This window comes from Gavia stellata, chromosome 11 (assembly GCF_030936135.1).
Source record: "Gavia stellata isolate bGavSte3 chromosome 11, bGavSte3.hap2, whole genome shotgun sequence".
Taxonomy (NCBI): domain Eukaryota; kingdom Metazoa; phylum Chordata; class Aves; order Gaviiformes; family Gaviidae; genus Gavia; species Gavia stellata.
Genome location: NC_082604.1, coordinates 29,637,889 through 29,663,936, shown reverse-complemented (window position 1 = coordinate 29,663,936; position 26,048 = coordinate 29,637,889). Strand labels below are relative to the sequence as shown.

General features: G+C 42.4%; 1 protein-coding gene across 1 annotated transcript in view; it reads left to right on the top strand.

The window, feature by feature from the left end:
* Positions 1 to 5,897: 5,897 nt before the first annotated feature.
* Positions 5,898 to 26,048, top strand: part of ARHGEF26 (Rho guanine nucleotide exchange factor 26) — a 59,291-nt gene continuing 39,140 nt past the window's right edge. Inside the window, exons 1-6 of the mRNA XM_059822882.1 lie at positions 5,898 to 6,423; positions 6,487 to 6,947; positions 8,488 to 8,524; positions 10,509 to 10,654; positions 16,550 to 16,606; positions 20,998 to 21,158. Coding sequence (XP_059678865.1) covers positions 5,898 to 6,423; positions 6,487 to 6,947; positions 8,488 to 8,524; positions 10,509 to 10,654; positions 16,550 to 16,606; positions 20,998 to 21,158 — 1,388 coding nt within the window. The remainder of the gene's footprint in view (positions 6,424 to 6,486; positions 6,948 to 8,487; positions 8,525 to 10,508; positions 10,655 to 16,549; positions 16,607 to 20,997; positions 21,159 to 26,048) is intronic.

Sequence of the window (26,048 nt, the reverse complement as noted above, 5' to 3'; positions counted from 1 at the left end):
GTTAATACAGATGGGACATGCAGTCGGTTTCATTGCAGGTTAATCAGCAGCTGGGTACTTCCCTTAGAGCCGTTTCATCCCCTTCACCTCTGCTTGTAGGCACAGAAGGGGACAGATGTTGCTGAAAACGCCGACTGCAGCAGGCTGGCTGCAGCGAGAGAGCTGCAGACCCCAAACAGCGGCGAAGCTCATCTGCACAGTTCTGAAGATTTAGGGGCACGGCTAGTTTGGGACCTGGTTTTGGGAAGGGACAGTTCCAAAGTAGTGCAACGCACAGCACATGCACGGGAATTATTTCTGCTGCAGTTCCCACTGGCACGGGCTTTTGCTTCACACCTCCTTACACCCTAAAACTGACTGGGAGATAGAGAGGACTGATAAAAGTATGGCTTAAGAAGCACTGATACAGCAAACAGAACAAGTCAGTTTATTTAAAAACACTGAATTACAGGTGTTTTTTGAACATCTCTAGGTATTTTCAAGGTTGAAGAGCTATAGCCCAGCACACACCAGAGAGACAGCCCTGAGCTCGACAGTAGATTTTCAATGTTTTTGAAATTGAACATAGAAAATGTCCAAGTATTTTTCTTCCTCTTCTGTTGTTTGCCAGAAAGCACAGTCCCAACTCTGAGTTTTTACACATCTCCTGTAAGTTACTGCATGAACATTTTAATTTGATTTTTACATTAAGATCTTACAAAAATGTCTATATTGAGACCGGTAACCTTTCCAAAGCTGTGTTTAATCTTACTATTACTTTTTGGCTTGTTATCTTGAGAGAATCTCTCATTTGTACCTGAGTGACAAGGTACAATTCTGCTGTACTGAGTTGGAGAGAAGAAAATGGGGTATTTAATATACCTAAAATATGTGGAATATGATAGTGAGTACACTGCCAGCTATTAAAAATTATCCTACAGGACGCATACAATGAGCACTGCATTTGGGACTGGGAAGCACAGGTGTGTAATTCACAAATAGAGCCAGAGTCTCACTAATGCTTTCCCTCTTTGAGTTCACAGGGAGGAAAAGTAGGCTCTTGATTTGGATGTGGGGAAAAGATGAATAATCCCCCATTTTCCTTGGTAGATTTTCAGGGAATAACCACACTCACCACTGAAAATACCTGCGCATGTCTTCTAATCTCTATCTGTCTTATACTGGATGTGATAAACATAGTCTTCTGGATATCAAGGAATGTTTAGTGGCAAGCAGGTATAGAAATGCTTTCTGGTTTGGTGCAAATTCATAACACTAGCTTTTAGGTCTTTTGTACTAGCTAGGAAATGGTGGATTGACCTAAAATTTTCACTAGTAAATGTTCAAGGTCATTAAGTGGATGAACCCGATTGCTGTGAGGACACGTCTGGAGGCTTTACTGGCAGCTTTCTTCCCTCTACATCACGGGGTGTACAGCGTTTCAGGTTTTGCACTTGGCAAGCGACTGTGCTTCGTCTGTAAGGGGCCCTGTAGAAGGACACGCTCCCCCTGCCCGTACTTAGTTCATTTCAGGTTTTTTCACTTCCAGACAAGTACCTCAGAGATTTTATACTGAGACCTTGCTTTGTATGAGGTGCTAATAATTACGTTTCAGTTTCTTTCTTCTCTTAAATTATAGAGTTGATTTTACTTTTCTTATGATGGTAATTTTATTGTAAGGGTTTTATTTCTTTTTTACTGTGTGTGAAATCGAATGCTGAGGTGGCTGTTCAGAAACAAAAATTATTCTTGTAATTGCATCATTGTTAATAACTATCTGTAGGAGAATAATCTTGTAAAAGCTGATTACCTCAGTTATTAATAATTAGGATTTACGAGTTAAGTAACATGCTGCAACTATATCCAATTCCTTGGCAATTCGTGTGGAAAGTTGAGAGATAATTTAAAAAATAATCCTGTGTGTGAATTTTCTTTATAATTAACGCATAAGGCTGTGAAATCCTAAGTGACAACTGAACTAGCATTTTAGGTTATGCCTGTGGCTTCTCCTTGTGTTGTTTGAAGTTGGTGTGGTGATTTGAAGTTTGGTCTCATTTGCGAGACAGTCAAATTTGTCAATTTTAATTTCATTGTGCTTTGCTTAATTTTATTCTTAGTAAGATTTTTGTTTTTCCTGGATTCTTCTGGCAGAAGAATTAATACATCTATGTGTGCATACACGTGGTTGGCTGCTCCTTATGTTTGCTTCTGTATTTTTTTCTGATTGTTTACTACCTACTAAACAGGCTTAGTAGAAATCATATTTTTTAATATCTTTAAAAAGACAATAGAGCACTTTTAATGTACTCTAATTTTTTCTGATTCAGTGCTATATGAACTCTTGCAAGTCTGGAGAGAACAATTAAAAACCTAACAATTTTTTTTCTGGCCCTTCTGCCTCCAAGTTTAGCCAGGAGCTTAAGCAGGCACCCATCTTCAAATAAGCAAGTTATTTTCTTGAACCTGAGTTGGAAAATTTGCACGCTCAAAGTTAGGCATGTGTTTTTGCACCAGAGTGAGTTATAGCCCGTGGGAGGCTACCCTGGCCCTTTCTCCTCCGATTCCGTACTCGCGCATATGTTCGGGGGGGATCGGTGAGACAGCCTTTGCGATGCCGTTTGCCATCAAGTCTGATGATAGCCCTTCTCTTTGTTACAGTTCTCTCCTCTTTTCTAATTAAATTCCTTTCTTGTGACAAACACGATCATCACCTCAGCTTTCAAACTTCTGAAGTATCGGTTCAAGATTTGGCATCTGCCAAGTAGGAACCCGGTGGGGTTTTTTGGTTAAACATACCCCCAGGGAAATGAGCCACCCCCCTTGCTCCTGCCAACCATAGTGACTTGAGCAGTTCTCTAAATCCTGAACAGTTCTCTAAATCCGTCTGCCTTTTCTACCCTGAGGACAGAGCTCTCCTGCTCACTCAGGAACCGCCGGCCTCACAGATGCATAGCGCAGGGCCAGCTCCAGCTCCGCACCCCCCAAAACTCTCTCCTACAACCCCTGCGTTGGGCTCCAGCCCTGAGGAAAGCCCTCAGAGCGGCTGCCGGGCGGCAGGGCTCCACCAGCGAGGCATCTGCCATGTTGCGTTGCTGGTGGGTGTTGCAGGCCCACTCTCTACATAAAAGCTTTTTGCGTTACTCTTTTTCAGTTAAAATCTGTGGAGAAGCCAAGTCTGCATCTTGCAGGTGATGAAAGCAAAGTGCCCTCTCAGCCAGGTGGGGGGAAACACCTTCAGCCTAACAAAGCTTTGCTGCTCCCAGCTGCTTAGCCATTTCCTGAGGGTCACTTGGATGTAAATGACCTGAATGTTTCCCCACTGACTTGGGTGGCAGAAAACTTGAGAGTGAAGGCCAAGATTAACAGGAACAGGTATGCGCCTCATGTCCTTCAGTGCCTTACTGTCCCATCTCCGAACCTCTGGATGGTAGAGTGTCCGAGCTGTGAAGGCAGGGCCCGACTCCAGCATCTTCAAGTATTCGAGGTACTTCTGTTCTGCTGATCTGGGTCAGATTCATGACACAGGAATGGAAATCACACCTAGATTTGATCTTTCATGCTTTTGAGGGAAGCCTGACAAATAATTGAGTTTTGCTATTCAATACTGGGAAAGCATTCTAAAGGGTATTTTACATTCATACCTGATGTGGCATTTAATAGTGGAGCTAAATAATTACTCATGCCAAATGCTCCACATACTGTGGCAAGATGGCTTTTAAAACATGGGGATCATTATTTTTTCCCAACAGAAGTAGAGACAAATTTTAACTGCAGAGAAGCAGATAATGAAGTAAGGGCATGTTGTGACCGTTACTAAACGTGATCGTTAGAGCAGAGAAAGTGCCCGTGTTACTCCAGGGACTCCGCTGCTGAGGCTCTCCCCTCCTGGCAGTGTGGGGACCTGTGGGGTGGGCAGTGGTGGCCGTGGCCGGGGTGCAGGACGCGGGCAGAGCTCTCACCCCGCTGCGGGCGCAGGCACAAAACCGTCAGGCATGCGTTCTTTTTTGCTTTTTAAAACCTACTCTGTTCTCCTTTTATCTCAGTTGTATGACGTACCAAAGTCACAGTTTAGTTTCAACATTTTTACGGACACGGGTTTTTCAGGGTGACGTAATTTGTCAGAATTGCCAGCAGATTCACGGCGTATGTCCTGTTTTCTTACCGAAAAGCTGCTCCTTTTCCCAGCTTCCCCCCAGCACCTCTGTAGCAGACAGCACGGCAGCCATAGCTGGCCGAGCCCGATGCCTTCCCTACCCTGGAGCGTGTCCAGAGAAGGGCGACGGAGCTGGTGAGGGGTCTGGAGCACAAGTCTGATGAGGAGCGGCTGAGGGAGCTGGGGGTGTTCAGTCTGGAGAGGAGGAGGCTGAGGGGAGACCTCATCGCTCTCTACAACTGCCTGAAAGGGGGTTGTGGGGAGGGGGGTGTTGGTCTCTTCTCCCAAGTGACGAGTGACAGGACAAGAGGGAATGGCCTCAAGTTGCGCCAGGAGAGGTTCGGGCTGGATGTTAGGAAAAATTTCTTTACTGAGAGAGTAGTGAAACATTGGAATATGCTGCCCAGGGAGGTGGTGGAGTCACCATCCCTGGAGGTATTCAAGGACCGTGTGGATGTGGCATTGTGGGATGTAGCTTGATGGGCATGGAGCTGTGTGGTGTTGGGTGGGTTGGTTTTTGGTGGGTTGTTTTTTTTTTTTTGATTGGACTTGATGATCTGACAGGTCTTTTCCAACCTTAGTGATTCTGTGATACCCAAGGCGCAGGGGTGCGGGCGGAGGGGCCCTCGGCTGTGCACGGCCGAGGCGGCACACGGGGACGGCACCGCTGCACACGGCCGCTGCCACGGGCGCGCCTCGGGCGTAAAATCTCGCCTTTTCCCGGGGTGGAGGGTACTCCTGCGTTCCTCCAGCGACCAGCCCGGGGCTGCCGTTACTCGGAACCGCACGGATTGGAAGGCGGCCCCGAGCGGCTGGAGGCTGGTCTGCTTCTCCGCCCGCAAAACTGGTCTAAACTGCCGCCGTTCCTGCCCGCGGCAGCCCACACTACACGCGAGTTTACGTTAACACGGAGGTAAATTAAGTCAGCTTTTCCCGAGGTGCGACTCCCGTTACTCCTGCCGAGTCCCGGGCTCCTCGCAGACCGCGCTGCACCGCCGGCCGCAGCCGAGGCGCTTTGCCCGAGTTACGCTTCTGTGAGGCCGGGCGGCAGCCGGGCCGCCCCTGCGAGCCCAGCGCCCGCCTCCGGCCCGGCCGGGCTCCGCCGGCAGCGCGGCCCCCTCCGCCGCCCGCTACCTGCGCGGCCCGGCGCTGGCCCGCGCTCTGCCGGCGGCGGGGCGGGGGCGGAGGGCAGGGCAGGGGAGGGGCGGGGCCGGGCGGCGGGGCCGGGCCGCGGCGGGGCAGCCCGGCGCAGCAGCGCGGTGGCCGCGGGGGCTGGTGCAGCGCTGCGGTAGCGCTCCGCGCCGCCCTCCGCCTCAGCCGAGCCGCAGGTGGGGCGGAGAGGCGGCCGTCCCCCCCCCGCGCCGGGGGGCGCTGCGATGAGGTGAGGCTGCGGGCGGGCGGGCGGACCGCGACCGGGAAGGGGCCCTGCCCTCCCCGCCCCTGCCCGCCCCGCCGCCGGGCGGCCCGGCGCGGGCTCCGCGCAGGTGGGAGCAGCGCCCAGCGGCAGCCGCCGCCCGCCGGCGGGAAGCGCGGGCCGGGGGGCGCTGCGAGCCGGGGGTGTTTCTGCGCCTCCTCTCCCCTGCCCCGCGGCCCGGCCCGCGCTGGCCTGGCGCCCGCCGCGCCGGTGGGGCTGCCGCGGCCTGACGAGCCGTGCCGTTTGCTTCTCCTGTGTGTGCCGAACGGCGGGGAGCGGGCAGCGGCCGGGGGCGGCGCCGGGCAGGAGGTGCCGCCGCCCGGAGGTCGCGGCGGCCCCGAGGAGCGGGCGATGGATGGGGGGGGCGAGGCGGATCTCTGCCCCGACAAGGCGGCGCCGCGGTGGAAGAGGAGGTCGACCCCCCGGCCGCAGCCCCGCGCCTGGAGCAAGGCCCGGCCGCAGTCGTACCAGAGCCCCAGCGGGGTGCTTGTCACCGACTTCCCCGTGGAGGACAGGTGCGCCTTCACCGTGACTCAGCCTGCCGGCACCGTCAGCACCTGCCCGGGCGGCGGAGCGCTCCGGAGGGGCCCCTCGTTTCTCAGTTCCGGCATGGGCTCGGTGTCCAACGGGAAGGTGCGGCCTCCCGCCCGTAAAGCGCTCTCCCCCGAGCCGTCTCCTGAGCCGTCCTCCCAGGTGCTGGCTCTGGTTTCGGACAGTTCCGTCGGTTTTACAGCCAACGGCACCATTACCTCAGCAGGAAGCCAGCTGGGTCATCCCCTGAGGATTTCCACTCAGTCAGCACTTACCCCGCAGCAAGAGCGGATTGTTTTTACCGCCAGCCCTCGGCCCGCGCCTACTGCGAGCGCACCTTCCCCCAGTACGAGCAACGCGGCAGCGCTGCCCTTGCAATTTCCAAAACACCAAGTTTCCAAAATGCCAGAAAAAGTGCCGCAGGCGATGTCCCCAGAGCAAGGCGCGACGCCTCCGAGGCCGGCGTCCCCTCAGGACCAGCCCGTGGTCCTGAGCACCAACAGCCCCGCCGCTCTCAAAGTGGGCACGCAGCAGATCATTCCCAAGAGCTTGGCTTCCGAAATAAAGGTGACGAGCAAAGCCAACAGCCAGAACGCGGAGACGAGCAAGAGGGTGCTGAAGGTCCGCAGCATGGTGGAGAGCCTCGGCGTGCCTTTGGTAGCCGATGCCGAGGAAGAGGCCGAGGGCGACCTGGAGAGCCCAGGGACGCTGAGGCGAGGCCTGAGGTCGACCTCCTACCGCAGAGCGGTGGTGAGCGGCGTGGACTTCGACAGCTCTTCTAATTTTAAGAAGAAAAACAGAATGTCCCAGCCCATACTTAAAGCAGTTGTTGAAGATAAAGAGAAATTTTCGAGCCTGGGGAGGATAAAGGTGAGTTGTGCTGATGGGTGACACGTTGATTTGCATGCTGTAGGCGACACAGGGGTGTGATTTGCAATCTCTGTGTTTTCCATAAATGCTGGGTTTTTTTCCGTTTGCTTTTTGCCACCACAAAACTTCTCATAGTTGTTGCTGAGTCTCACAGATCACTTCCAAGTGTTGTTTTCAAAGTAAAGTGGTGGCAGCTTCAGGGAGAGGATTCTTTTGAAATCCGGGCGGCTCAAAAATGTGTCGATGGCAGCCGTGTGCTTGCATTTCCTGCTGGATTCCCCAGCACATCGAGGGTTTCTTTCACAATCGAGTTGATGTTTTAAAACCTGTTTCCCAGAAAGCAGTAAACAGGAAAAACAGAGACACTGACTTTATAAAGTCTGCCTGCTAAAGTAGACAGGCTGATGGAAAATGAACTTCCTCCCTTACTCCTCTATCTGAGACATTACTTTAAAAATTAGAGTGTGATTTTTTTTTTTTTTTTAAATTGATAGAGACCCCTTCATAGAGTCCACTTTTGTAGCTCAATTTTAATGCCCACAAGTAGAAGCAGAAAGCCTGGTTTTAATTCTTGTTTGTAATCCCTTAGGAGTAGTAGATCTCTATTGAATGTTAATGTATTAAAATTAGATTATCAAGACTTACTGAAAATATTCTTTTACTTGAACATATCATATTGTAATCTTGAATTTCCTTCTTTTAAAATATAATTTGTTAACTTTTTAAAAAATATGTTTGTAGATTTCTGCAGAGTGTTTGGAATTGTGTAATGAAGTACACCAGGCTAAGGGCTAATGCTGTAGCTATTAAAATAATTATCAGCTTTATGACAATTTTCAGCCAAATTAAAAATTATGGTTATGGAAGCTTTTGTGAAAATGCTACAAGTGGCGAAATAGTAATCAATCAAATTGTGAACTACTACTGAGTAGGGAGGTGGTTTAGTTTGGTTTTGGTGGTAGACTTTAACAGTAAGTTATGATTAAAATAGGAGGACATGACATTGTGCTGTCTCTACACACAAACCTCTTTTTTGCTAGCAGCACTTTTTCAAACAGACTTCTTGGACAATACGACTTGCAGCACCAAAACAGCTGTTTTATTTCAAAGGTTTGTTTTGGTCTCAAAACGTTAGTTTACAGAATACTTAATGTGGCTGTTCTTTGCAGAGTGTGTGGAAAGAGACAGCCGCTCAGTCGTGTACCTTACATCTTCATAGAAAAGCCCAGTGACAGTGGAACGAAGTTGCAAGTTCACTGAACTCTTGTAAAGCTAGTACACTATGCTTTTGAAGCACAGGGCATTTGGGACAAATACATATAAACAGTGCATGAGAGAAGGAAAACTGGAGTAGCTTTTCACTTTCTGTGATGAAACAATTGTTTTCGTGAATACTTGTCCAATATCAAAAGTTTATAGATGAGGGCTTGTTAATTTGAGGCCTAAGTATCAAATGAAAGAGAAGTTCTTGTTACTGTTGGTTATTTTGCATTCTTCTTTTGATGTGTATATATCTCTTTCCTGTTGAAATTACCAGAAGAAGATGCTGAAAGGACAAGGGACGTTTGATGGGGAAGGTAAGCCCTTTTCTTTACAGACTTGATCGTATGCTCAATCACAAGAGAAATGAACTTCAGGATCATTTTGCACACTTCTTCCATACGTAGTCAAAGACTAAGTACCTTGTTTTGCGTAAACTGACTAAAATATGGAACCATAATTTTGGCATTAGACATACTTCAGGGGATATTTTAAAGAATATAGAATGGCAGGCTAAAAATGGGTTTTTGTTTGAAGGGCTTCTTTTCAACTTGAAGTCCTAAAAGATGAACTGATCGATGTGTATCTCAGCCCTAACACTTCTGTAAAATTACGTAGATGAGGCTTGTTCCTCCGGCTGGGACTGCCTTCCTGCCTGTTCCCTATGACTCCTCCCAGGTGCAAGGCATAGCTTTTGAGGATCAGCTTACGGGTTTGGGGTCATCACTTGCAGCAGATGCCTGAATTGTTATTCTCTGAGTTCATGGTTCATGCAGCTATGTCTCTCTTTGTCATAAGGCAAGGGTGCTGGGGTGAATTCTTTGACTTTGTAATCCTTTTCTTTTCTTGCTACCTAGGCTTCAAGTTTAAGTGTCAGAAAAACACTGTCCATGCATCTGCTTTTTTATGTTACTCATTAATTCTGGGCTTTGCCAAGTTTGCTGCTTTTCCCAATATTTCAACAAGAAAAAAATTCTTTCCTGGCTATGAGTCCATGGAAATTTCATTATAATAACTGCTACTCTCTTGGCTTTTCTCTGCTTAATGCCTCCTTAAGGTCATCTCAGCTGCCGTGTTACCTTCCTTTTTCTCTTGTTTCTATTTACAAACCTTTCCACTTTGTTCTGTTTGCATCACCCCCTGCCTTACTCTTATTTTCGTCTTTTCTCGCGCTGTCTCCTGATGACGTTTTCTAGATTCTCTTCCACTGGTTCCCGTCTATCTAGGACTAATCCCGACTAATAACTTTCTCTGTAATGCCTCTCAGAACTCAGTTGCTGTACACAATTTCCTGTCTTAAAAGTGTATAAACTAGATAGATGCATTCCAAAGATCAAATACAAAAGGCTGGACCTCGTATAATACTGAGCCAGGGCTGTACGGTCCGAGCAGGTGGAACGGATCCAGCCAGCCCGACGTAAGGCTTCAGGAGTTGCAACTGTGCGTGGAGCAGCCAGACCTTTCGCTTCTTTCCCCTTTCTCTTTTAGGGGAAGATTGGATATTGTCCAAAGCCTGGGCCGTCTCTAAAGTACCTTTTAGAGCTTGCTTTCTTAACAGCTTAATCCATCTGTAGGTTATTCTGGTCTTGAATTTCTCTGTCCTTTTCTGTCTGCTTTTGAAAAGGGTGTGTGGTCAAGGAGGTTGGGAAATGGAAAGGCTATGCTCCACACCTGTGTTGCTTTGCCATTGGTACTACTGAATTAATACTGGCAGTACTGAAATACGTAATGAGTGTATTTTGTCTTAAGGTTCATAGGCCTCATGCTTATTCAAGCAAGCTTTGAAGTTTCTATTTGGAATAGTTCTGACCTCAAACTTTTGAAATTTGGATCATTTCCTTCTCTCAGTGAAGTGCGAAGACGGTATTTAAAGCTGACAGAATAAAAGTTGGCATGTGTAGTGGACTTCTAATGGTCTTGTAGATTAAAATAGCTAGACCTCCAGATCACTGACTCTGCTCTACTGACATGCTTGTTCCATTTTTAAATTGCTGGCTAATTATGAAACATTGTACAGCAAACCAAGGAAGAAAACATTGTTGTCTGTTTTTTCTTGACAAAGGACACATCTGTTCTTTAATGCAGTCAGTGTGGATCTTTTTGGTGGTGGTACAGTGATCCATTGTTACTGTACTGCACCATTGTCCATCCCAAATAAGATACTATCTTTGTCTCGTGGAGTTTGTGAACGGCACATTGATATTTTGGTTTCTTTCATTGTTTAAATGTTACTTACAATTTTTATGAAAGCAACTAAGCTAACTTTCTAGCAATTAATGACATACTGTTGTTGCTTTATAGAAAATGCTGTATTATATCAGAACTATAAAGAAAAAGCTCTGGACATAGATTCTGATGAAGACTCTGAGCCCCGAGAGCAGAAATTGGATGAAAAGGTTGTTTTTGACTATAAGCCCCTGAGATCAACGTGGAGTCAGCTGTCCATTGTGAGTATTTGGTCATTGTATAGCCAGACAAAGGCAGAGTTTCTGAGAATGTGTTGGAGCAAGTCTTTTTACTTGCTACTGGAGTTTTTTGGTGGAGTTTGTCATCTTCTTTTCCCTTCCAAAATATGAGGTGTCTCTGAATATTTTTTTTTTAATCGCCAAGTTTGCAACTATTCAAATGTTACTAATAAAAATCCGGAGGTCTCAATTTAGCTTTTGTTTAGGTTTTGTGTAAGGTAACTCCAACAGCTTAAAGAAAGCACAGATCATGTTTTATCAGTCAATTTTAGTAGGTATAGACTGCTGATGCTCCTGCCAGAATCGATTTCCCTGGTTACCTGACACCTCCCTTTTTCCAGCGCAAGTGTTTATAGGCTCATGTGGCCACACAACAGACTGGTTAGAGTATGTGATTTGAAATTACCGAGAAAAAAAAAATCAGTGTTGTTTAAGATGAAATTAAATACAATGTGGAAATGAAAAGGAATTAATATTTCATAATTTTACGCTTTAAGATGCATTTCTATTTTTTTTTCTTTTTAAACTATGCTGGACAAAAAAAATGCAGCGTGCCTCTTGTTTGCACACTGAATTTAAGATCCAGACTTTGTACTTCTCACAGTCACTAGAGATGGCTGCGTAGGCCACCCTGCACAGGGTGTGGGCAGCCGTGCTGATGCAGGTCCTTAGAAGCATTTTGGTTTGCACTCACATATGTTACTGGATCTGGCTGTTCTGAATGTGGTACTGTCAGAAAGCCTGAAAAGACAGGTTTAAATCCTAACAGCATGTGAACTCAGAGTGAAATCTGTCCTTTGTAGTTCCTTTCAATAAATTGGAGCGGTGTGGACCAAGCCTTGAATAGGATTTTCATTTCATAAGAGCAGCATGGAAGTCCTGATCAATTACTGGTCTTTGTTTTTCATAAAAAGCAATGCAATTGAGAAAGTTCATTTTAGGGTCCTGTATTTGGCAAAGACACAACTTCACTGATTCGTTAAAAAAAAAAAAAGTGTTTGTGTGAATTCACTAAAAGGGTGAATTATACTGAAGCTTCAGTTAATTACAAACAAGTTTCAGCGATTTAGAACAATTCAGCAGAAAGCCAACTCTAAGTTGATTTGACTGCATATGTGTAACGGAAACTATTTTAAAAAAGCCAAGTATTCAGATGGTGGTATTCTGCTATCCTTAGCACAGTCTGTGAAGCATCTGCAGTGGCTTTTTCTTAGAAGCATCGTTAAACAAAGTACAGTTCAGCTGTTTTAACGAGTACTGTAATCTTGCTAGCATCCCTGCTAATAAGCTGGCAAATTAATGATACTAGTTGCTATTTCTACAGGCTTTCCTAGTATTCATGATTTTGAAACTAAAGGAACTGTAAAAATTCTGTGTTTCTGTGGTTAATTTTGTCCTTTGATCACTTCTGTGGCTTCTGGAGGGATATCCCTAAAATGAAGGGTTTGGGGTTTTTTTGGTTTTGGTTTATGTAACTTTTAGAACGTTGTAGAACCTCATCTCTATATGTGGCATAGGAAAGGATTATTATTACATGACATGAGCACCTAGAATATTTGACAGTTGGGGCCATTGGCTGCGTATATCCTATATGAATTAGTTATTAAGCCTCAGCAAGATCTTCTAAGGCTATTTAGATTGTCCGTTTAGAAGGCTGTCTTACAGATGTTGATGACCTTTTGCAGTTTAAGGTATTGAAGTATGAATCCCTCTTTGATTCAGTAATTATAAAGAAGGCAAGACAATGTGGTTTTGAGAAGATTTGCATTAAATTTTCTTTCAACAAATCAAGTACTTTAAGTGTAGTTAATTTGCCTAATGTTGCAAAAAAGTTTGTTTATAATGAATTCACATTGGGGTTTTTTTTCCTGCCTTCTAGGCAAACTAGCAGTTAAATGTTCAACAGCTGAAGTATTTTGGAAGGAATGCTATTCAGTGATAATAATAATTTCAAAAACACTAGTTTGTCGTGAGACCAAAACAGTGTAAAGATCATCTCAGTAAGAGAACCATTCCTGTGCCTTGCTTACAGCTATATAGACCAACTTGTTCTTTGAGATTTCTAGCACGGCAAACTTGTTCAGTGTCTTTACTTGATTTACAAGGTTGGAAATGGGGAGTATATGGGAAAAGGTAGTGCACTATGATGCAAACTGTGGGAATCTGAATCTCGTAGTGTCTGTGTTTATAACACTCTGGAAAAATTACATGCTGTCAATGTGTATTAAAAAGTGAGTGTGGAATTGTAACAAGAAGTCAGCTGGAAAATGTCAAAGTACTGGGTTTCAACATACGTTAGGAAGCAAGGAGAATAATATGTTTATGGTATTTGTTAGCAGTGACTGTGCTAGGAAATTGAGGGGAAAGGCAGCAGAATGAATCCAGTCTTTCTGCAGGATATTTCTTTGGCCATACAGGCTTGACAGCTGATGCGGTTCTGACCAGACTTTCTATTTGAGGGGGGTAGTGAAACCTTCATGTATGGACTTGTCAAATCCTTTTATGATAATAATAAAAAAAGGGGTGTTCCTCTCTTCCTGCAGTGTACGCACACGTGTGAAACTAATATGGAGCTTTTTAGAGAACATTTAAAGACTCTGAAATGGGGCACTATTTAAATCCAGTTCCTTTCAAATTCTTCTCTTGAACCCTCTTCCTCTTTAGATTCCTGTTACAGATTAGACAGTTAGCAGTAGCTAAGCAGATGACGGGGTAAAGAGCTAGTTTATCTATTATCTCTGTTCCTTCCAACCTTCATCTGTTAATTTAAAAGTTTAATTCACAGAATCACTAAGGTTGGAAAAGACCTGTAAGATCATCGAGTCCAACCATAATTTAGGGGTAATAACCAATATGTCCAAAATATATTCCAGAAGTGTCTTCAGATATTTTTTAAGACTTTCCAGCAGATCATAGGCACTGATACTAACTTGTGCGCTATATTAAATGTATTTACTTTCCAACAAATTCAGCATTCAGTTGGTATGGACAATGTGTATTATTATGCATGCAAAGAATCACAGCATTGGTTAGGTTGGAAGGGACCTCTTGAAATCATCTTGTCTGACCCCCCCCTGCTGACGGAGGGTCGGTAAGAGCAAGTTGTTCAGGACAGTGTCCAGTCAGGTTTTTAGTATCTCCCTGGGTGGACACCTCACCACCTCCCTGGGCAACCTGTTGCAGAGTTTGAGCACTGCATCTGACTGGGAGACTTTGAACTTAGATATTTGTTTTTCCAGGTCCTTACTGTCCAGCCTGGAGAATATGATGCATGTTCACTTTTCATTACTACTGTCAGTGCTGCTGTGATTCTTACAAATGTTCTTGAGATCTAGCACTGGAAATGGATGTCCTATAGTATGGCTAATGCTCATAATTTTTGAAGTATTTATTATTAAATGGGTGTTCTAGCATCAAGTCCTCCATTTCATGCCCAGTAGGTTCAGTGTATTTACGTAGCACACTGCACGTTCTCTCAGCTGCTGTCTCTCTAACCTGAAACTCTTTGCAAGCTTTGGTCATCTTGTGTTTCATTTTTCTGATCATCTCTTTCTCTGGTTTGGGACAAGTGCAGTTACGATTTTTCTCATTCATATAATAAGCTGCTGCAAGTCACTTTAGTGAGCCACTAATACTGTCACCTTTCAATGGCTGCCTCTTCTCTGTGGTATCAGACAAAGACTACCTGGTTTTACTGTCAAGGATCATCAGGGCTAATCTCTGCATTAGCTGGCATTTCTCTCCCAGTATCAAAAGGCTTATGTTCAATTTGGTTTATGGTGCAGCCATTTATTATATTTCTCAAAGAAATATTTCTGGTGCGTTCCCCCCCTGCAGCACTTCCTTATTTTGGAGGAGCTTCTTGTACATAACCACAGAGTTAACCTGTCATTCTTTCATCCTTTCCTCCTCATCTCCATGGTTGACTCAGTCATAACTGAGTTGCTGTCCAGTGTGACAATAGGACAACATCAGTAGCTGTTGTGTTGGGCCTTTTCCATTCTTTCTGGTTATGTTCTTAGCTTATGTTAAGTTTTTGTTTGCGTAGTATCACAAATGTGATTTCTAGGCTATTTCAGCTATAACATTTTGGACACCTCAAAAATCGGAATTGAATTTTCTTTCACAGAGTATGCCAAAACTAGTCTCTGTATTTGGGCCTCTTTCTCTTTGGAAGTGTTGGCTTTGATTAAGAATGTAAGGTCGAACCATTTGCTTGTATGATGAGTTTATATGTGTACTTTGTATGTACACACCCATATATGACAAAGTAACTATCACGAAACACAGCTACAGTTCTTTGAACATGAAGACAGTGGTTGCCACTTTGACCTCACTGGAAATTTGCAGTTGCTGTGTTAACAGGAAGCATTGAAATCTCTTGGATATGTTCATAGGTATTTCCTGTGTCAGCATATTTTTAGAAAAGTCTTCCACTGCATCCAGAAAAAAGTGACGTTGTACTTCCTAGTGAGTGCTTTAAAGCTTTCGGGTTATTGATTGAAAAGTACTTTCATAGTTTAATAGAAAGGCATCTAAGTAGTTCTTGCTTGGTATTCAGAAGTGTAAGCTTGTGGTGACATAGGAATCTGTAACTTGTGTTCAAAAGAACAATTGCTCGAACACTGGAATATTTATGTTATAAGTATATCATATTGCATGCAAACCAAAGTGTGACACTTCTTAATGTTGTGTCATCTTTACTCTTGAGCCTGCTGTCCAGGTTTGTGGTGCCTGGTATGCAGGAATAAAATGAGGAATAATATATCCTTTAAAATTCCAGGGAACAAGTGGAGTAAGAAGAGAAAGCTGTTGATGATAGTACGGTAGGAGCTTTTGGAAAAAACCAAAAGAGAAATGGGAGAATGGAAGTGCATGTGTTAGGTCTCACGGCCCGTGACATACGGCTGCTCCACGAAGAGAAAGTATCTTTCACGTGTGTGGTGCTGTGCAGTGGCCTCTTTCCCCTTCCCTGGTCCAGCATGCCATACACAGGTGACCCTCCTGATTTGAGGTCCTGTGTTAACACTCCTCTAGGAAATGCATAAAGTCAGTCCATCCTTGGTGCTTGGCTTCCTGTTGTGGTTTTTGGTGTTTTTTTAATGTTCTCCTGTTAAATGACATAATGCATGCAATTTGCACCAGGAAAAGATAAACTTCAGGGGTCTCTGGTGTGGAATTTAGTAGTTGAGCGTGTGGCTTCAGGCTGTGCAAAATGTGGCGTTCATGATGGTTCTGTATGGAGAGCTGGGGCAAACTTGTCTTGCCTGATTTGGCTGTAGGGTGCAGAGTGGGGAGAGACATCATCGTAGGGTTGAGGATAGAAATACAAGGGTGTTTACTCAGACTTTGCCAATTCTGTTTAGGGTGAAGCTGGAGCTCCTCCAGATTAGTGTTTTGGCCCACAAACTGCCTGTCTAAGTAGTTTGTCTAGGCTTTTAGGCATGTTTAACATATGAAGGCACTAAGAGTTTTCAGACTGACTCGGAAAAGGAACCTTGTGATATACATGTGTCAGTCAAGAAATCTAACTTAAATGGAGAAAGTAGTTTTCATGCTTCTCTGTGTATGTAAAATCCAGGGAGGTTGTGCAGATTGACCATGATTCAACTGTGCATGCTTCTGCTGCAGTAGTTCTGTGTGTGAGTCCTGGGATAGTTTTTAATGAAATTATTTAGTTCTTCTGGTAAGTCAAATGACAGATATTATTGACTTTTTTTTTTTATTTCTGCTGGTTCATTGCTGTTTTTCTGAAGTGGACAGATTCTTTAGCTGAATTCTTAGTCCAATGTTTGGATAATTCTGTGTTGTTTTTTTTTTTTTTAAATTGTATTTTTCTGCAAAAGATGTTAAAAAATTAATTTTTTTTTTTCTTAGGTAAAGAAGAATGGATTATCGGAAGCCATCAGCCAGGAAGAAAGAAAAAGACAGGAGGTACTCTTTAAAGTAACACATTCTCTTTTGTTGATTGTTTAGGGATGCATGGCATGCCTGATTTAATACTCTCTGTTTGTTGATAAGGAGACAAGTTCATCACACTGCTTCCTGTCCTAGAGTGAAGTGTCTTCTCTCCCCAGGGAGAATAAATAAACAAAACCTGTCTATTGCTGATGTGCATATATCCCTGCCACGGGTCTCCTGCCAACATCCTGCGGGTCTTGCTGGAGGAGTGGTTCCTAGGTATGCTCACTCCAGCAGATGTAGCCTGGTTGATGGCTACTCAGTAGCCGCAGACAGTCACTGCTGCCTGCTGTACCAGGGAAGGTGTAAAATCAACCTTGCGTTCACAGAGGGTAGGAGGTGGCGCATGAATTTTTAAAGGCAGTGAGGAACAAAGATCAGCTTTTTACGATGCCCCTTAGTTGTAACTAATCCTGTGAACAACATGTGAGCACTGTGTGTGTGGTGTAACTAACCTTTTCCCTTCCACACTGAAATGGAGTAGGCACATCCATGCTGTCAACAGTGCAGACAACAGCAGCAATTACTGATGTAGTTATCTTTTCTCTCTCTGTCTCTTTCCCCTTTGCTCCTTTTGTCTTCTTTATCCGCTTTCCTCTTTGTTCCTTTTGTCCACTTTATCAGCTTTACCCTCCTTCCTTACTTACAGGGGCTATATCAAAATGACTGAGAGGTGTTGAAAAGAATAGCCTGACCTAGCCAGCTGTATACCTGCAGTTCTTGAGGTATGTCCTTCAACAGGAAAAAACCCCAAATTTTTTTGAGTAGAAACACTGTAGCATTACCTGCCATGGTAATTTGTTCCAATAGCTTCATTTCGCTTCAGGACATACCTCAGTGAATGTAGCCGAGTGAGACCTGACTGGGGTTTTCTGTGAAGTTCACAGATGTGTATAGCAAGCCTCAAATACTAATTTAGCTCTGTGACCTACAGCTGTTGTGTTCATACATGAAATACAGAAATATCTTGTATTGCGTTCATGAGATTTAGACAATAGTTTGTTGGGGTTTTTTTATAATGCTACATTTCTTTGGCTATGTCCTTTAGCTTTTTTGGGGAAGAGGCTGTGCAGCAGTTCAGGACATGTGTTCTGCTTTTCTGTCTCCTCCTGCTGGGAAGCTTTGAGACACAAGGCATTTATTTCAATCATATCCTTTAGGACCCTTTAGTCTATGTTTCCTGGAGTCATACTTACATGCCTTCAAAGAGAACAAGTTCTTTAGATGCCTTTTAAATGTAAAGTCTTCAATGTTACCAAAATGTTTTCAAGCCTGAGGGGTTTTTTATTTGAATATTAGAGGCCCATTCTTTCAGAGGGAGCCTAAATAAATATTCTTAAGATGTAGTTGTACTACCAAGTCGTGTTTTGCTGTATTTCTTTTTAAATTGCCTTTTATCAGTTATTCTTTATCTATTCTTTAAATTGCTTTTTAGACCCTATTAGATTATTTTTGAGATGTTAATATATTGTCACTGCAGAAAAATATATTTGTTTGCTTTATACCTTGATTAAATGTCAATGTCATGCATTCATACACATCCCATCTTTCAGAACACAATAGTGAGATGATCTCTGTGCATCTTTTGTCTAAAGAAAATGTGTCAAGTAGACAGACTGATTTGAACTAAAATAGTTTTCGATAGATCTTCTTTTCTGGCAAGCTGGAAACTCAACTGTGTATGTGTGTACAAACTGCAGTATGCATCTGGCCTCTTAAGAGTGTTTACTGCCCATTGGGATTCAAACATCTGCTTACCTTGATATCATGCAAATGAACCACAATTTGGTTTCAGATGTCATTCAGCAAGCACTGTTAGCAAACGCGTAGTAAATGCCACCCCAGCCTCTGAATGTGGTGTAGTTACTGTATGTCAAAGTCAAGATTGTTTCTTAATCCCTTTTTATTTTTTATTCTCCGAAATGTATTTGGGTCATGGTGAGGTGATACTCTTTCCCTTCCTTACACAATAGAAGCAAAGTATCTTTTTTTGTCCCATTTATTCCGACTATGCTAATGACTTTCTCTTACCAAGCTGGAAGAAGTCCATGAGGGTTCTCAGTAAAAGCATAAACAAACCCCCTCCAAAACAGTGATAATAAGAGAGCTTGTATATTTTCCTGTGTTGAAAAATGTCTGGGTAGAAACTAATTAGCCACAGAACTCTACAGCAGGTAAATCCTTTCTTTGTGAGCACAGCTGGGAGAAGTACAATGAGACTGAAGACTGGAAATGTAATTGCTGGTCAAAGGCCAAAGTGCCCTTTTTCGGCACCTTTCTGCACATTGTTAGCCAAGCAGTAGGTAGATTTGCCGCCAGAGTTTGGCTGACGTGTATATGCTCTCTAGATTCTTGAGGCTGACAGAGTTGGTAGGCAGGCAATTTAACATTATTTTAAGCATCACCTTTGCACATCTTCTTGCACAGCAATTGCGAATATCATGTAGTATGTTGTAGCTGTTACCTAGCTGCTGCTGTATCTCTCGCCAGATCCCTTCAGCTTTTTAGGTAGGTAATAAGATGGAGAGTCTACTGATAGGTAATTAGACTTCCTTTCCTTGTAAGTATAATGGCCCTGTAGGTTTTCTGTGGAGTTGATAAATCTTCTTTGCACTGCATAAACCTTTAAAGCTTCAGCTAAAGCAGATTTTTTTGTTTTTTGTTTTTTTCTAAGAAATCCAAAACTTGTTGTTTCATTTTTAAAATCTCAGTTCTTTGAAGCAGGCTTTTTGGAAGGGCAAGAATAATTTTGAAAGCACAGTCTGGGACCACTGAGACTCAGGATACCCAAGAGAAATTGTATTTGATCAAAATCTTATCTTAGTAATACCAGCAGAATTCACTAGACTTACACTCTTTTAAGAAATCTTACGATCAAGTGTCCCCAGCAGAATGTTTTGTGTTTTTTCCCAGTATGGTTTGTCGCAGTTGGGAATATTCAGGAAGACTGCCTTCAACCTGCCTGTAGTCTCCCTTGCCTTTATACCTGGTGATGGAAGAGCAGGGTTTCTCCAGCGCACATACATCAGACCACCTAAGTGAACTCCTCCTGTAAACTGTAGCTGCAGGCCCCTCTCTCCGTCTCTCCGTGTTTGCAGAGCCGTGGGCATTAGCCTTTCTGAATACCCAGGTCTGCCCTGTTGCATTTAAAGTATATACTTCTCCTTTGGTTTGAGAATGCTGAGAGAAGTTAGTTGCAAACAACTAATGAAATTATACATGCAAGTATTAACATTAGTTATATTGAGAACAAAGTTGTATTACCTCTGCTGATGGGATTATTCTGTGTTAGTAGTGCCTGGAAGGTGGCACTGATGACAAATGTGACTTGGTGGAGCTCGTGACAAAAGAGTTCATGAAAATTATTTTATTTTTTCTATGTATATACATACAAGAACTCTATTAGATTAACAGCAAGTAAAGCCTGGAGAGGTAAAAGACGTCTAAAAGCTGAATAGGTTTTTACATGAGAGATGAAAATTTCCAATGGAACAAGTATGTGGATTTCAAAGTCCAGGAGTCCATTAAAAGTTTGCTTTGTGTGTCAGCCAGCTGATGGAAGTTACACAGTGGCTACTCTTTAAGTGGTGGGGTGAGAAAACAGAGAAGAGGTTGTTTGTGGGAGGCGAGGGAATGCACTGGAGGTCTGCCTGCCTGGGGTCTGGTCACTAATCGCTGAAGGGGGTGGTGGCTGCCACCCCCTCCTCTGCTCTGCCTCCAGGCTTCCCTCCCGGCTGCAGGCAGCTCTGCTTCCCTCTGCCTGCTCCAAACTTGATGTTTTAAAAGTAACCAAGGTATCACTGCTGAGATACGACTAAAACCTGAATTTTGCAAAGGGTTTTGCTCTTCTGCAGATGCTTGGGTAAGCAGAGCTCTCTACCCAAGAACACTTTCAAGTAAATAACAGCAGCTTCTGTTTAAAAAATTCAAAAGCAAGTACTGGCTGGTCAACAGTAGTATGACTGATACGAAGCTTCCAACTGGACCACAGAAACAGACTTGTTTGGTTTTTTTTAATTTTAAAAAACCCAACAAACAAAACCCACCTCTCAGGAGTATGAATGGGGAGTGATCACAGTGGGTGTTAAGTTTTTGTCTTCACACTCTGTTTGCAGTTGCATTGAAAAGTCTGAATATAGACTGTATAGTCTTTTTTAAAGTCTTTTTTTCTAGTATTGAATCACTTATTTCTAAGTAAATGATGCAACTATCATGGAAATTAATATTTATGTTATAATCTCTAGCTAACAACGAACAACTTTTCTTTGCACCCCTCCTCCACATTTTCCTTTTTTTTTTTTCCTTTTTTTAAAAAAAAAGCCTAGTCAATAGTAAATCTTTCCTTTTCCCCCTCCACTTTGCAGGCGATATTTGAAGTTATATCTTCTGAGCATTCTTATTTGCTGAGCTTGGAGATTCTGATCCGGATGTTTAAAAATTCCAGGGAACTGAGCCTCACAATGACCAAAACGGAGAGCCATCACCTTTTCTCTAATATCACGGATGTTTACGAAGCAAGCAAAAAGTAAGTGTAGCAATGCATTTCTACATCTTAAAAAAATTATACCATTTTAAAAATTATAAATGTAAATTTAAAAGTTATAAATTTTAATTATTTACAATACATTTTTAATTATACCTGAGAGTGATTACTAGTAGTCAAAATAGCTTTCAAGCAAGTAATGAAATGTAGTATACGAAATAGTGTCTTTACTGTTAACGTAAAATGAAGGAACAGTTGCTAGGTGGCGAACTCAGCAAAAATTTAGGCCTGACAATTTAAGGATGAGAAGTCAAATGTTGCGCTTGTTAATATGCAGAGTCTTAGTTTTTTATAAGCTGTAAGTAATTTAGAATGGAATTTGATTCTCTGTTCTTTCAGAGCACCAAAATATATGTGCTCTGCAGTGCTAAAGAATGATTTCATATCATACAAACAACTAAGGTTTTATTTTGCTAACCATAGAATCTGTTTTTGTGATATAAGTAAGTCCCTGTTTATTTGGATTATGTTTTTGTTATATACCTCACAGGCAGCTCCTTGAACAGCAGAGCTTTGGTTAGAACTATCTATGATGTGTGGTAGTATTTGCAGACTCGGGCTATGCCTTGCCTGCACTCTTGTTTTCTGAGGCATCGTGCTCTTACTTGGAAAAATCTTAGCTCTTCTTGCCAGAATGCTCTCTATTTTTAAAGTTGAACAGTTTACTTTTCTGGCTGTACTGATTTAGTAAGGAGAGCTTACAGGTAGGCTGAACTGAAGATGTCAGGTTATTATTTTAATACCTGTTTGAACATAAAAGCAGGTTTCTTATTGGAATCTCAAGTAACCATTTTAGAGTGGTAACCTTTTCTTCCAAAACTGTCATGGTAGTTTGAAGATGGAAGATAAAACTAACAGCAGACACGCACATGAGTTTGACAGACTCACCTTGCCACTGTGTTTGAGCTCACATTTAATGGGGTAGGCATGGTGTTAGTTTCTCTGAAAATTGGTAGGGAAGGAAAGAGCGTAGTGTATTTTAGTAGAAATAAGCATCCCTCAAATCTGAACAGTTCCTGAGCTAAATGTTGATACATTAAGCGTTCATACCTAGTCTTTACAGTCTATCTAATTGAGCTTAGTCTGCCCTTATTAAGCTGTTAAAAATTGAGCGAGAGTTTCATACTTGCCCTTAAGAACGGACTCTTGCCAGTGTTTTCCTTAATAAGTTGAATCACTGTTTACTTTCTCCTGAGTACTGGCTGTGCAGCGTACTGTGTGACTGTGGTATCTTTGACGTAAACAGCATAGGCATTTTACTGTTTACGAACAGTACTGTGCATGCCATAGCACCTGACACCAGAGACTTTTATTTCTGTTAAAAAGAAGATCTGCTGTGCTGTGCTTTTTTTTTTTTTTGGTATGTTTCTTTAGTACAAAGTCAGTAACAAGAAAAACGGACACACTGCAAATAGCACCTAATGAAAAGGAAATGCTGGCAGATCTTACATGATACAAATGCTGAAAAATCTGGTTTATGATTGCTGATAATTACTGCCAGCTTTATTTAATACGGGACATGCATATGTATGTGCATTTACAGTGCACTTCAGGGTTATGAATACTTCAAACTATTTCAAAAAGTTGTTTAGTGAGGCTTTGCTTTGTTATAATTTGTTCATTATCCTAGCCTAGTTAATAGCTATATCAGCAGGTGGAGTCACCATCACTGAAGGTGTTCAAGGAACATATGGACGTGGCATTGTGGGACATGGTTTAGTGGGCATGGTGGGGTTGGGTTGGTGGTTGGACCTGATGATCTGACAGGTCTTTTCCAACCGTAGTGATTCTGTGAATTACTGTGGTCTACCTAACTAAAAAATAAAAACGTCTATGCTTCTTTTCTTATGCCTTATTTCCAGTTTAAAATCAAGCACAACGGCTAAAGGATGCACATGGCCTAGTTAAGATACTGATTGATCTTAACCATAGCACTGTACAACTTTAAATGTATCTCTCTTTACCTGTGGAACAGAAAAATATTAGCCTTGTTTCATAAATGGGGCTAATGGGTGGGTAAGGGATCTGTCAGGCTAGGAATATTGTGGAGTCAGTCCTTCCCACTTTTCAGCTTTTTTTCTTCCCTTTTCTTTTATCCCCTTTGTTTCCTTCTTGTCAAAATTGTGATGTTCTGAATTCTTTAGCATTAAACCCGCATTATCTTTGTGGAACTTCTCAAGTTTCATGTTCCCAGTTATGGTAATGTCCTTTCTTGGCTTCTGTTTCTCTGAAGCCCCACAAAGTCTGTGGGTTTTACATCTTTTGTGCAGCAGTTTGACTTCATGTCTTCTGAACTTTATGCCATAGTAAGATGTTGTTCCATGGACCATAGATGTGAAAGAGTCTAATGGATTGTGTCAAGTGCAAACCTAATTTAAGAGCTATATAATAGGTGTACATTTGGATTTACTTGGTATACCTTCAGTTCTCCATCCCCCTGTTCCCTGTTGTTTCTCTCTCTTATAATGGAGATCATCTCCAGAAGCTGGGTATTTTCTGAATCCACAGCCACCACAGGAATGAGAGTTGTATGACAGCAGTGTTGTCAGGGAGCGCAGGTTATCAAAGTCCTTATTTTCAAGGAATAGTACTTAAAGGCTTCTCCTTACATGAAATGTGAATTGTAAAAGTAAAGAATCATGAGCGCCTTTTTTGCTAGTCAAATGTTGGTGTCACAGGACCACCATCATGTATTAGGGGGTAATTGCCATCTTTTTTAGATAGCTTAATAGAAATCAAAGGTTTAATTAGCCTGCAGACTTTGCCCCTCCTTTGGATTGTTTCTGTAAGACACAGCTGACCGTACTAGTATAGCTGTGTGAATAGGTGTGTGTTTGGTTTTTTCCCTGTGTGGAATAAGCCTTCCAAATCATTAAACCCCACTCTTAAATTTATCACTTAAAATATTTAAAGCAGAGATGGGGATGGGGAGAGCAATATTTTTAGGGGAATTCTTACAAGCCTTTTGATTAATAGTCTTCAAAGGAAGTGGGAGGGGAGGAAAAAAAAAAGAAAGAATGGAAAAATACCACACTAGCCTAAAATTACAATCTTATTCTTTCTTGTCTGGAAAGTCTAATGGTTTAAGAACTTGGTTTTTTATAACTTGGAGTAAACCCAGAATTTGTAACTCCTTTTTAAACTTAAATGAAAACATACTTTGTTTCTTGAGTTATGCAATACTGTTAAACTGTAACAAAACTTTGTGCTGGCTTTCTACAACCACATTTGTGTAAATAATGGAAGTGATTTTAAAACAGAAGTCTCTTTCTCGGTATCTCCAAACTATCACTTCCCATTTTCAAGATCATTCAAGGTAGCAAAATCCATCCTTTTGTACGAAATTGTAATAAAATTGAGCATCTGTCCTATTATGCTGTATTTTAAGCAGCCTTTCCTTTACTTAAAAATATAAAATCTGAGTATGTGTGTATAAGTGTAGTTATCAGTGGTTTTGGTTGCTCAGACAAGTTTGGTGAGCTAAAGAACGTGAACTGATAAAAATACTATCTTTAGTCAAAATTGCTTAAAGCTTATATCTAGGAACTTTGACTTAGAACATGTTTAATGGAAACTCTCCAGAAACACCAAGATAGGCTTCTGGTGCATAACAAGGCCATTTCTGATGGAACAAAGCTGCCTTTGTTAGAAGCAGAATACAGACAGCAAAGACCGTCTCTGCCTTTGGGAGCTCATTGGAATGTCTCTAATAAAGCAGAGTTGATCTGAATAATTTGTGCAGCATACAATGCGTTTTGTTTATGAAAACATCTTGTAAGGTGGCTTCAGAAAGCTTAAGTCTCTTACTGTGTGTTTGCCTCTATGTGTAATACGGGAGTTCATGACTGATAGAACACAAAATCACACAAATTGCATCCCGAGTCAGTGGGAGCTGGCACACTGACATGTAAGCTGATGGGGATGCCATAGGCTGGCTTATTCAGAAAGAAAACCTTGTGCAGTCTGAGAATACTGCACAATCAATCTCACTAGTCAGAAGAACTCTCTCCAGTCTGGGTATGTGGTGCAAAAGAGGTCAGTTTCCCAAGAGCCTGTCTTGGGAAAGAGGACTTACAGGGAAATCAGTAAAACATCTTGAAGAACAATTGGTCTGACAGGTCAAATCGCCAAATTTATAGGAGAAAGGAAAGCTCTAGCATTTTGTTTCTCTCTGCCATTAGGGCAGCAAAAGGCAAAAAGCTTGTGGAGTATCAGAAGATTAGCATTAGCAGACAAAGACACGAACAAAACATATTTTGACAGGTTCTGCCTGTTTTCAACTCTGTGTCTTGATTTTGGTAGAGAAGCCCGTGTGGGTTTGTGAGGTAGGTTAACATCTTGTCTGAGCATCTTGATTTAATTTTGTATGTGTAAATATATGTTAGGAACCAGATAACGTTCTCATAGCACTTTTTTGTAAATTAGGTTCATGTTTGACCTCTTTCCAAAATCTTTTATACTATGCACCTTCATCTTTTTCCGTAGGAAAATACAGTCCTAGTGTTCATTTAAGAAGTGTGTGTATTGAATCAGTTAACTAGGCATTAAAAACATTACTTTTAGAGAATGCAGGGTTCTGTTGCTCAGTTTCTTTGGAAGATTACAAAAAAAATCCCACCAAAACCCACATATAATAAAAAAAGTAAAAATAAAAATTCAGGTACTGTGAGTAAACCCTGGGTGATTCAGGTGAACTATAATGAAAGAGAATTATTCAGAAGTTATAGATCACCAATTTGATTTCCAGGTAAGATAGTGATACACGTCATTAACATCCTTTTTTCCTGTTTGGTCTAGACTGATGGTCCTAGTCTGTGTTCTGTATTTTATCACAGTTCTTGCTGTTAGCAATTTTTTGAAGAAAGCTGAGTA